Genomic DNA, 13,371 nt, shown 5'->3' on the forward strand with positions numbered 1-13,371 from the left:
AACTACATATTTAGGAATACAGGTCATATGTGGAACTAGCCTGGTTAGGCCTGTTTACCAAGATGTCACTTGTGGTGTGGGTTTATGATGTTGAGGAAAAATAAGACTATGATGGATACCTCATATCAAAGGAACACCAGAAACAGACTGGAAGTCTTTAGAAGGTATGAAACGCCATGACACACACACACACAGGTGCGTGTGCACGTTATTTTATGCTTCCCATAAAAGCATTTGGAACTAAGGAATTCCTGAATTCCCGTCAGTAAATTGCACTGCCCTCCAAGGTCCTGTCTGATGGAAAACAGACTACCAAAGTATCACCACCTCATGGCCCTGGAACATTGTTAAAAATGTTCACAGTACAGCTATGTGAAAAGAAAAATCCCACCAACACACCCAGTACATGCTAATGTTATCCAAACAGCAGATTTACACTTCTTACATCCATACTCATTTTTTCACACCATTTTTCATGAAAAAATAGTACTGTAGCATGACCCTGTTGGGAGGGCTGTGAGTCATAGCTGGATTTTTATGGTGCGTGAAGGCGCGAAGGTCTCGGGGCATGGGCGGTAAAGCAACATGGGTCTGTCTGAGGATGGCACCTTCACGGCCTGTTCATTCAAGGCAAACAGGGTTAGCTCCCTCAGGCAAGGTGCTAAGCCTCAGAGTAAGACGGGCTCGCAAGGTCATCGGGCTACAGAGGCACTTGGTCATTGACTGAAATTTTTTTTCATTTGTCTTTCTTGTTCTTGAGTCATGCCCAACTGTATTGTGCACTGATGAATAATTTTACATGTATACGCTGCAATATTTTTTTCTGTGTTGTATATCCTAATATTGATTTAAAGTACATTTATTATTGCCTTCTGTGTAACTTCTGGAGCTCAAAATAAATTGGCTTCTTGGAAATTGACCAGTCTGAGTGGTTGCACTATGTTCTATTTTCTAGTAATTGTAGGTATATTCTGGTTCGAAGGCAGAGTATAATATTTACATGTGATTATACTCTACTCACGAAAAAAGATCAAAATATGACATTTAGTTTAGCTATTATTCACAGAAATGTTTCTAATGTACAATGGCTGTATATAAGGACAGGACAAAACGCACAGACCTGCAAAGATACCAGTTTGTAAAACAATCTCTTGATAATACTCCTGGGACTAAAAAGGTGAACAGCCACTAATAGGAACAGATATCCATTTTCTTGTGCACCCCCCTTTAGCCTCTCCTTATTGCATTGCTTGAAGACTTCAGTAACGGGTCTGCATGACGGACTGTTGCATATAGCCAACCAGATGCACGAGCCTGCGAGCGCTAGGTCCTGTGCTCCGCCGCTATTGGCTGTCCTCTAAAGATCCGGGGTTGTTTCGATATTAATGACTGCTGGGCAGACAGCAGCATGTCAGTGTGAAAACCGATCGAGAAGGAGGTGCACCTATAACAACCCGGGAAAAGGGTAGCGGGAGTTCAAGAAGCCAGCTACCAGTAGGCTGCAAGCGGACGTTTCCTTCCTCGCTTGAACAAACCCGACAGGCATCCGCGCGAGAAGTCTCGCTGTTCGGTCTCCAGTTGCGTAAAGGAAGACATCGCGTCCATCGGGTTGCGTGTTGTGCGCGCTCTTGCTCCCTGGACCACTGCACTCGATGGGGATAAACGGAATACATTTTGCTCCATCGGCCGGATTGACTTATACGGGTAAGTTAAAACGTTCTGTCAATATTCTCTTTATAGCCAAGGTTTGTCTAGGTATGCCGCGGCTTCGCCATCGGTTTACCGCATAGCTCTTCAGAAGTTAACAGAAAACAGGCGAATTCCAGCTGAACGCTTTCTTTTAAAAACATATAAAATTAATTAGCCCTTTGTTTTAATACTATGTATTGCACGCATCTGTTAAAATACGAGCTTTAGCTTTAGTATAACTAACTGCGAAGGTTGCATTTAGATGTACTAATCCTCAGACGTGGGAACGCATATTGACTGCGCGGTCCCGCATTATTAATTCCACGTATTGAACTGATTTTATTATTGTATCAAATAACTGTAGGCCGAGGTCTCTTAATGCACAGAAAAGTAGCCCTACGTGTGGTTGGAATATATGTGTACCGAACACAGTGGTCCTGTTGCTGGTGCAGTCAGAGGGCGCACACAAGGCACGTCCAAGAGGTTAGCCTATAGGCAGGCAGACACAGTTTGCAGCTCACTGTTTTTACTCTCCGTTAAATCACCCTGTTGCGGGCAGCGATGTCCTCGGCCACGCAGTACGATCGTATACAGTCACCATGAGCTTCGTCGATTAATATTCTAAAAATTCATGTATTACCGTGAATAGTGTCATTGTAATTCTGATCCATTCGCCACAGGGCTGTATAAGCGATTTGCATTCATTGCTTTGGCATAATTAATGCTGCCACGGGACAGCACCTCTTATGCATTTGACACTTTATCCAATTCGTAACCCACATAACAAGGAGCCTGTCCTCCCACACCTTTTTGTATTAGGTAAGAGACACGCAGCTGCTATTTGATATTTCACTCTCTCACATGCGTCTGTAGAGGCCTTATAGAATGCTGCATGATTCGCGTAGTGGCAGATGTGCAATTACTCAATGTTAAAGCCAAATATATCAGTCAATGTAGATATGTTGTTTCTATTAGTCAGTGCCTGCTGTCCTGTTTGTGACATAATCTACAAACACATCCCTTATTCTAATTCACTAAGATTTAATTTCACCATATAGTTTGTCTTACTACAGTTTACTGTTATTAAGTAACAAATACAGTTCCACACCTACCATCTCATTACCTAGCCAGCATGCACAAAAAAGCATCAGACAAAATTCAGCTCCTCCAGTAATACAAAAAAAAGACCTTGTATCTGATGGTCTCTTGTAGGAACCAGCCTCTGCAAACGTGTGTGGTTTAGGATACAGATACTCCAAGACAAAATCAATGAGCAAACATTAAGTCAAATGTGTGGTATTAAGGAGCCTGTGCACATGATAAGCCTTCAAGTGATTTCCATCTTCTGATTTTATGGTGAGCTTCTAAACAGCTTCTGTATCTTACAGTGGCCTCCTACCACACAGCATGCAGCACTCAGTGTGTGGGTGTGTGTATGAAGAGCAAATTTATAGAGTACCAGAGTGTCAGTGTGGAGAGAAACTGTGTGGGCTACCCAACATGACAGAATAACATGAGGAAACATCAATGAAGATCCTTGAAACTTGTTCATATTCATTAATCAAGCCCAACAAAAAGAAAATATGTATCAGAAGCGAAATGGAATCTTTCCGAAACACATTCAGACTGATACACAAACACATTCGCTGGAAAGGGTTTGCAGCGGATGTGTTACTACTCTCAGTACCCTATGAATTGCTTCATTTTGATAGCTGCTACTATTTCAACAGCTTATACTCTACCTTAAGAGATAAAATAATTGCTATGAACTGCTTCATTTTTTACAGTTGCAGTAGCTTTGGTCTATTTAAGGAATAAAAATATCTTAACAAAGGCATTATAGTGTAGTTGTTTTAGACAAGTTTAAATGTATTATTATAACAGTACAGGTCTCGAAAGGAAAGGGCTAACATAGAAGCGCATGTTGTCAGTACTTCGAGAAGTGACTAGAGCAAAACCATCAGCGTGCCACTGCTGTGCATTCCATCTGCTCCTGAATCAGACTGAGCCCTATGGTAGAGATGCACAGGGCTGGGTGCCTGTGCAGTACTCAACCAGCAGCTCATTACTTAAGGACAGGCTAAGCACAGAAGCCTACATCAAACCCAGCACTGGCTGATTGACGCTCCCACAAGAATCAATGCCTCGAGCCAGTTATTTCCATTTGCCTGGGACCATAGAGGGGTCTCTCGGTTTTGGGTTAACTGGTTGTACAGGATTTTGGAGGCGCTGTTTTGTTGCTTGTTCTTGGATATCATACCACAATTTCCACACGGAAGCATTCTGGGAATAACATCAGTGCAGTGTTTGACAGTAACTACCACATCTTCAAAACTGGGCAAGGCTGCTGGAAAACAAAGTTTTAAATATAAAGAGAAGACTTGTAAAATCAAAATAAACAAGCCGTTTGTGCAATAAAGCATTTCAGTGGCATGTAAAGTTTGATCCTCTACTGAAGGAGCAGGAGCATATCCCTGCTGGCCCATAGCCTGTTGACCAGTTATATATTATTCATATAAAGACAGCTTCATAACACATTTGTACCTGTAGATTCGATTTATCCCAGACTTCACACTGTCTTTCCATTTTGTCCATGCAGAGTGTTTCTAAAAGTGGATTTGCTTAACCAGGGATTGAGTTACAAATTCAATAGGGCACTTAAACTAGTTTCCTTTCTAACATGCGTTTAATGATGCCCAGGTATGTGTGTTGGGAACTGCGAGTGAATTCCACCATGTGTCTGCTTGGGTAGAAACTCAAGATGATGTCTAGTGAAGCTGCAAAGTGTGGGGTCCGTTGGTTAATTTGGAACATTGATTCCGCATTAACCGTTGACTTACTGCTGATTTGCACGGCACACAGGAGCAGGTGCAAAGGGAAGTGCTCCTCTCGCCTTGTGCGGGAAACTTCATTATGCACACACGTTGCATACTGGGACCTGTTTAATGGACTCTCCTCTTACCTTGGAAATAATGTAATGGTAAATCAATGACGTGAAGGGCAGGGGGAGGACCAGCTGGCCCGGAACACCACCCACCGAGAGGCCTATCCAGTGGGTGGGCCTATAGCTAGGCCTATAGCAGCACAGATAGCATTTGTAATGCTTAGTGCTGAGAGTGAGAGGGAGAGAAAATGAGGGAGGGAATAGGAGGGATACAGAGAGAGTGTTAATTACCACTTAATTAGAATTTCCTCTAGCCCATTGCAGTGATACACTGGCTGTTTCCCATGAAGCAGGAGACTATTCTGCTGCTGCCCTACTTTCTAGTTATGTGTGACCTTTTATGTGTGTGGAGCAAGCCTGAGCAGAAAAGGTGTAATGTCTTCCCCCGAGGACATACTGTATCCTCCTCTTCCCAAGCCAGTATCCTGCTGCTTGTGTTCACACCCAGCCAGGCTGCATTTCATGGTATTTAAACAAACCGTCCTCAGTTGTCTTAAGACTGAATCCGGAGTACTGGGGAGCCATCAGTTTGAACAATATATGTGTGTGTGTGTATATGTGTGTGTGTGTGTGTGTGTGTGTGTATATATATATATATATATATATATATATATATATATATATATATATATATATATATATCACATCGATCTCCTATGTTGGCCCAAAGCAATAGGATTAGTACAGGTGAATAAGTGAACTTGTTTGAGCTCCCCTCAAGGGTCTGCAGACGGCTCCGAGAGGCCCTTCAGTGTTGAGATTATCCCTAGCCAGTCCCTTGGCCCAGGATTTACAACCCAAGATTGGCCAACCAAAAGCAAACATTGCTGCTTGGCCCCACTTGCTTTGGGAGGGTTAGCGGGGCCCTTGCTCGCTCCACTGTTGTATTCAAACAAGCTTTCATATCCTACAGTGTCTAATCAAGGCAGCATAAGCTCTGCATTATCAGCACAGGCACGGTAATAGCCCAGCCTAGTTCTCAAACTCCTCCAGTCCCTGGTTTTGTAGACTAATGCTGCAGTGCATCAGGAGCACGATTAGAGGCATCCATCTTGAAATTCCATTTGCTCCGGTATTAACCGAATTCCTCTCTGTCTGCAAAGCCATGAGCCCCTATGCAAGTTATTGCCACTTAAGACCTACAAGCAACAATGTTGTTCCAAGGCCTTCAGTCTATGTGTTCTTACCTAAGCCTAACTGGGTTTGGCATGATTTCCCTCATTTGTCTCTGACTGTGATATTGCCTCTTTTCATTCCAAAGCCTTGACTGGCTAAATTGCACTAAGATATATTTGAAACCAGAATAAACAGAGGTATAAACTTGTGTAAAAGCTGGAGCTTTAATTCTTGACATATAAAATGTACTCAAACCAGTACCACATTTTCTACATCACTGCAAATATTATAGAATCTATTATTTGTGATCTTTAATTGCTTTAATGGCTTATCCATAAGTGAAAATGTACAGAAAGTATTATCACAAGATATAATTTAGCAGATGTTAATATTTTTGCACAGGCAATTCAATTATCACAGACATTGATTGGTGTACTTAATGTACCTCAGCCAATGACATGCTCTGTTACATTTTTGCCTGCTCAAAATGCATTAGTTCAATAGGCTCTAGCATACAATGAGGTCTATGGATTTGCTAATGATGTGATAGTGTATGTGGACTCTACTTACAAAAAATGAAAAAGAAGGTGTTTTTCTTATGTGTTTATTCTGTCTGAACTTCTGAAGCATTTGAGATTTAGAACTGAGCATGAATCACAAGGACTGTTAGCTTTTGCTTTGAAATTCATTGGAGTGGGATTCTCTGAAATTATGTGGAAATAGAGGTGATGCAGATGACATTGTTGACTGAGCTCTGATGTAATTCAGTATTGGACCAAATTATTCATGCTTCAGCAAGCTGCATTCTTTTATAATGCATGCTATAAGTGGGGCAGTTTATTCACAATCTGAAACATGCATTGCCATTGTAAATCTTGGCCTTGATGAAAACAAATAAAAGACATGAAACAGGTAGCAGTCTAGAAACATCAAAAGGAATCACCAGAAACCTCAAGAGAATCCACTGACATTTGTGTAATAGACTGAATGAATTGAAAGAGTGTTCCATCTGCTGAATCACAGTGATATAGCAGTAGTTTCATTTGCTGCAAATTAGCACCATGCCGTCAAAAGGTCGTAAGCCTTCCCACATGCAACTCCTGTGACCTGAGCAAGAGTTCTCCCGAAGCAGCACGCTCCATTTAACATGGGGTGAAAATAGGCCATTCTTGTCAGTCACGAGAAATATGCACATCTTCTTTCCATTTTCACCATGGCTGATACACTGTGTTGTTAAGCTGTGCTGCCATCATTATGAAAAGATCCACCTTACTGGAGGTCATTAGACACACTCCTTGTTTACAAAATGAGCGTTGTACAGCAATTAGGACAATAGATAGGGAGTGTAAGTGAAGATGAAGACAAACTCCTCTGACAGAGGGCCTCTGTGAAGATGAAAGAACTACCCCCATTGTGATCACCAGGTACTGAATACTAAAATACAGGACACTGCAACAGATGGGCTAAGGTTAACGCTTTCAGGGGAAAGATTAGGGGAAATCTGAGTGTGAGAGTCTCTTAATGCACAGACAGAGAAAACCTATCAGAATGCTATTTGAGCTGCAATATGAAAGTGCTACAATACCTTTAAAAAAATCACACTCTATTCCTCTGTCTATCATTTGAAAGCAGTCTCAGGATGTCTGCACAGTAGCAGCTTGAGGCAGGAGCTCACTGCAGCAGCAAAAGGACTTTTTCATCTCTGTCTCTGGACAACACAGTGGAAAGAGATGATACTGAAGCAAAGGAATGCTCTTTGGGACTGTCCTCCATTTAGTAACCCTTGTGATGAAGGGAGGCACCTACCAGATTCATTCTCAGGGGGTGTTTTTAGCATGACAGAGAATTGCTTGGTAACAGTGACGCGATAAACACAGACACTGAGGAAAGCACAGTGAGTGCCTGATGATCTTCTTTAGAATATGATAAAATAGTTTAGAAACGTTTGAGGCCATGCTTCTCAGGTACCAGAAACATAAGTACAAGTCACCGACTACATGTTAAAATGGTATATTGAAATAAAATAATCCTCTGATGTGATAATGCCAACATTTAGGGAAGTTCTGGTACAAACTGCAAAAAAAAAAAAATTATATATGAGGTCAAGGAGAACCAAATCCGTATGTAAAAGGCTTAGCTGTTGAGGCACTGCAGAATAAAATGTCATCACACATCATCATGCTTTCATGTGGCTTTTGTAAATGTCAGTATGCCTTAGTGATGCCCCTGCATTTTCTTCCTCTGCTAATGCGCTCTTTCTCTCGTTCTCTCCCCATCTCTCTCTCCCATTCCCTTTAGGTGGAAGTGGACTGAAGCAATGATGGCAGCTCATAATCACCACAGAGACTGTCCTTGCACTGAAGTATTACAGAAAATTAACAGCCTCACTTATGCTTAACTGAAACCTCTCTGAGGCATATGCTGATCTTTGCACCTTCATTTATCTGACCTGTATGCCCTTCTCTATCACACTGAGACTAGAACACTTAGTGAAAGATCTCTCTGCACCAGTGGACAGTAGATCAACCAACCAAAGCCCGTGGGAGACGCTGTAGGATTAGATCTCAATTGCCCCAGCAACAAATGGTCCATTATTTTTGAAGATCTCTGGCCAGTTCATTTATAAGGACCAATTATTTACAGAGCGGAACTGGGCCAAAATGAAGGACATATCATTTGTGGATTATTTGCTATTAGGGCTTGTGATGGCTACTTTTGTTCTTGCTGTAGAGGAGAAAGGCAGTTGCCCTAAACTTTGTGTATGTGAGAATAGGCCCTGGTTTTCTCCCAGCTCCATGTATATGGAGGCCCCTACTGTTGACTGTAATGATTTGGGACTTTTTAACCTGCCCTCAGGGTTACCTGTTGATACACAAGTTGTTTTACTGCAGTCCAACAACATTGCCAAGATTGAGAAACCTTTGGATTACTTGCCCAATGTCACAGAGATTGATCTTTCACAAAACAACCTATCCACAGTAAGTGACATCAACCTGGGCCACCTCCCTAAACTCCTATCACTGCACATGGAAGAAAACTGGATATGCTCCCTACCAGATAATGCTCTTTCACAACTTATCAACCTTCAGGAACTGTACCTAAATCACAATCTCATCTCCCACATCTCACCCAAGGCCTTTAATGGCCTTCACAACTTACTCAGACTGCATCTCAACTCTAACAGACTCCAGAGAATAAGAAGTGAGTGGTTTAAACCCCTGCCTAATCTTGAGATTCTAATGATTGGTGAAAACCCTGTCACCTCTTTACAGGACATGAACTTCCAGCCCTTAAAAAACTTGCGCAGCCTTGTTCTTACCCGAATGAACTTATCACAGATTCCAGACAATGCACTGGCTGGCCTTGACAACCTGGAGAGCATTTCATTCTATGACAATACTTTCCCTGAGGTTCCCCACAGAGCCCTTAGACATCTTAAGAACCTCAAATTTCTGGACCTTAATAAGAACCCCATTGGTCGAATACAGAGGGGCGACTTTTTGGATATGCTTCATCTCAAAGAGCTGGGCATCAACAGTATGCCAGAGTTGGTATCCATTGACAGCTTTGCCCTCAACAATCTCCCAGAGCTGACTAAGATCGAGGCTACCAACAACCCAAAGCTATCCTATATTCATCCCAATGCCTTCCACAAGCTTCCCCGACTGGAAACCCTTATGTTAAATGGCAACGCCCTCAGCGCTCTACACAGAATCACCATAGAGTCTCTTCCCAATCTGCGGGAGGTCAGCATGCATTCCAACCCCATCCGTTGTGACTGCGTAGTACGTTGGATGAATATGAATAAAACCAACATCCGCTTCATGGAACCTGACTCTCTGTTCTGTGTGGAACCCCCTGAGTATGAGGGTCAGCATGTGCGGCAGATTCACTTCAGAGAGATGATGGAGATCTGCCTGCCTCTCATTTCCCCAGACAGCCTGCCCAATCAGGTTGCCGTGGACAATGGAAGCTCGTTGTCCCTGCACTGCCGGGCATTTGCTGAACCAGAGCCTGACATCTACTGGGTCACTCCCTCTGGGAACAAGGTCTTAGCCAATGCTGTGGCAGATAGGTTTTACATGCACCCTGAGGGCACACTGGACATTTATGACATCACAGAGAAAGAGGCTGGACTGTACACCTGTGTGGCGCACAACCTTGTTGGTGCCGACTTAAAGTCTGTCTCTGTTGACGTGAATGGACACTTCCCTAAACCTGCCAATGACTCCCTAGATGTCAGCATCCAGTCTGTACAGACCAGCTCTGTCGTGGTATCTTGGAAAGCCTCTCATGGCAGTCTGACACCAAACATTAAGTGGTACACCATGCCCAGCACCGAACATCCGACTGTAGCCTTTACTGCCAGGGTCCCATCTGACATGAGGATGTATAATCTCACACATCTCAGTCCTGCGTCACAGTATACAGTGTGTGTGGACATCCACAGTATCCACCATAAACACACTACTAAGTGTATCAACGTCACAACAAAGGGATTAGAGCAAGCGGATGAGGCCATTGAGAAGTGGGATGCAATTGTAGTGGCTGTCTTTGCTGTGCTACTCACCATCATCTCACTGGTTTGCCTGCTGATTTATGTGTCTCTGAGGAACCAGCATCTTTATGTAGAGTTAAGGAGATGCCCATCCAAAACAGCACTGACACCTGAGGCTGGAACACAGTCTCGATTTGCAAGGCTCTTGGTTTCTGGGAACGGCATGCCAACTGCTATGGAGGTGAAAGCTACAGTCATAAATGTGTTGGACAATGCCTTCTAAGCAGCCCACTCAAAGAACTGCAAAAACCTTAGCAAGGTGACAAGGCACGGGAGGAGAACATGCCATTTCAAATAAGTATCCTTTTGCCTTGACATACAACAAACTATTCAAATGGAGGAAGTGTCTTCACATTTAACCAGCGCTATATCCCCTATTATGACCCGTCTGAGGTGGCAGTGGTGATGGCAATGTGGCTTGTAGAAAGAAAGTCCAGACTCTTTGGTCAAATATGGATTGCGATAATTTGGGGTCGTGTACCGGGTACAGATGGTAAACCAGTAAAAGTATGGTGTTATTTCTTATAAATGACTGTTAATCATGTAAACAGTAGTGAAGCAGTCCTTGTGGTCCCAAGCAATACCGTCTGTGCTGTACAACATCCATAGACGTATTAGAGAGGCCAATTATTTGTAAAGGGGAACAACTAGTAGAATAGAAAATTATAGTGAGTATGGTGTAAATTTTTGATGAAATATATCTTTTTTCTATTTAATAGAGGATTTTGACTTTTCATGGCTACAATCGTTATATATTCTATCCAGAAATGAAACAGATACCTTCTGTGCAGTAGCCAGGATTTAACCCATTGTGGATTAGCTACAGAATGTAAGAAATAACTTGCAGAATGACACATTTGCTGAATAAAACACTGTACAACATAAATAATAGAGGTACATTAAGAGATACATAATCTTATCAGGATTGGATAGTGGCATTGACATGCCAGCAACAAAATTCCTGTCAGAAATTCCTGTCAAAGGTCATATAAGCCAGGGTAAGTGCCTACTCCAAGACATATGTAAACCAGGACAAGGTCAGAATGTTGCTCATAATTGTTTAGTCAATTGAGTGAAGGACAGAAGTAATGACTGCAGCCTGACAAGCCGATCTCAAACTTTTATTGAAAATACTATCTCAGTACTTTTAGCATTCATATGGTTCAAAAGCATTGCGTTCTTGCTTTGGGTGTTTAAAGTTAAAAAGCCATTTTTATAATGACTGTGCTGTCTGTGATATCCAAGCGCACTAGTCAGTGAGACTCTGTGCGAAGAAAATACAGAATAAATGTCAACATCTTTTTGCAATCAGGATGTTTTCTAGTTTGCTTTATTATGAAGTGTGTGTGTGTGTGTGTGTGTGTTTGTGTATATGTATGTATGTATATATATATATATATATATATATATATATATATAGAGAGAGAGAGAGAGAGAGAGAGAGAGAGAGAGAGAGAGAGATTGAGGAGCATATATAAATCTTTCAGAACACTGGGTGAAGTGAAATGACCTTGCACGTTATCAGGGACATAGCCGTAGCTGCTTGTTTTCTGTGGGGCTAGGCATTACATTTGACCTATCATCGTGTTGATAGTTTACTGAATGGTAGTTGCCCAGCTTTCATTTTCATAAGCATTGCTGAATGAATAACAAATCTTTAAAAAACATTATCTAGAGCATTTAAATACATGTCTAAGATATGAAACATTATAATTAAGCTACACAAACCTGTAACAGCATTACAAGCTAAAGTCATTTTCTTATATTCGTTCAAATGTTTTGTAGGCCTAACATTGATACCCTCACCTACATGAGCCATTAACCAGTGGCACTTTGTGAAACGTTAGCATAACCTACTAATATGAAAGTCTTCATCATGGTCTATGTTTCCTGCCAGTGGAAACTAAATGGCAATGTCGGCCAGTGCAAGTGCTGAGGATACATTGAGCTCCGCTCTCACTCTACCATAGCGGACAGTAAGTAGAGGATTAGCTATTAGTCCAAACTGAATTAAGCATGTACTCGACAATGCATGATAAATCATTGGGCATGAAATTACCACGATGCTAGAACGAATTCTGTTCAGATTTGTAGTTTCTTTTGAGTCGCGAACTAACGTTTGGTTAGCTAACGCTAACTAACTAGATCAAAATTGTATTGAAAACAAGGTAACTCGGCTAACCCCTATCTTGGTAACGTCACTCAACTAAACTAACTAGCATATTTATCTAACTAGTAACATAATCCTACCAATTAGTTAGATAGCTAAATGTTAATCTGTTAGCTAATGTGTTTTATTTTACGTTGATAAAGTGTCGTTATCGAGTGGTGATTCACAGATTCTTTTTTTTTTTATTATTCGTTAGAAAATGGCTTGTTCGATGTTCCCACGCAAGCGCAGCAGATTCGGAGTACTTTTTTTCGAAGTTGAGTGAGCCCAGTTATCACCGTTCACTGAACAGCCTGTAACATTGAGTTGAATGGTAAGAATTACACATTGATTGACAAATTACAATTGTATGTTTGGGGCGATTATTTACATATCGTATGTTGTGCCAGCATATCTTCATTCCCGTATCTTCATATCTTCTTCATATTCATTCCCACAGCATTTCTGAACAAAACTTTGTAAGAGTGAGGATAAACTGTTGGTGTCAAAAATACTAAAACATGTTACACTGCAGTATTTCATTCTAAATATCTGTATATTCACCAAATAACTGTATTACTTGTCATAGTTGTTATGTAAATTTGACATAAAAGTTGATAAAAGCAGCTTTAATGACAGCCAAGGCTTGTTGAATAAGCCTTTGTAAATGTTTATGCATATTTAGGTCAGTTGTCATGAAAAGCTTATGTAGGTGTCATGTAGCCTTCTAAACAGTGCCCTTGAGTAAAGTGTTACCTTATTGAAAATAGTGGTATCTGCAAGGTTGCGATGACTGGCACAGAATTCAGTAGAATTCAGCCTTTACAGTGTATGATTGTCAGTTCTGCCTGACCCTTACAACTTCCCAGATAGCCCATTCCTCAAATAAGCACTGGCTGTGTGATACTATATCAC

At 41.6% G+C, this 13,371-nt stretch overlaps 1 protein-coding gene across 1 annotated transcript; it reads left to right on the forward strand.

The window, feature by feature from the left end:
• The first annotated feature begins 1,397 nt into the window (after window positions 1-1,397).
• Window positions 1,398-11,619, forward strand: LOC113580991 (leucine-rich repeat neuronal protein 3). The gene is made up of 2 exons (XM_027015864.2): window positions 1,398-1,704; window positions 8,048-11,619. The coding sequence occupies exon 2, from the start codon at window positions 8,410-8,412 to the stop codon at window positions 10,528-10,530; it is 2,121 nt and encodes a 706-aa protein (XP_026871665.2). The 5' UTR covers window positions 1,398-1,704; window positions 8,048-8,409; the 3' UTR covers window positions 10,531-11,619.
• Window positions 11,620-13,371: the final 1,752 nt, after the last annotated feature.

This window comes from Electrophorus electricus, chromosome 7 (assembly GCF_013358815.1).
Source record: "Electrophorus electricus isolate fEleEle1 chromosome 7, fEleEle1.pri, whole genome shotgun sequence".
Lineage (NCBI taxonomy): Eukaryota > Metazoa > Chordata > Actinopteri > Gymnotiformes > Gymnotidae > Electrophorus > Electrophorus electricus.

What these genes read in the sequence shown, in the direction of transcription:
- LOC113580991 (XM_027015864.2), top strand. Translation starts at nt 8,410, where the DNA reads ATGAAGGACATATCATTTGTGGATTATTTGCTATTAGGGCTTGTGATG.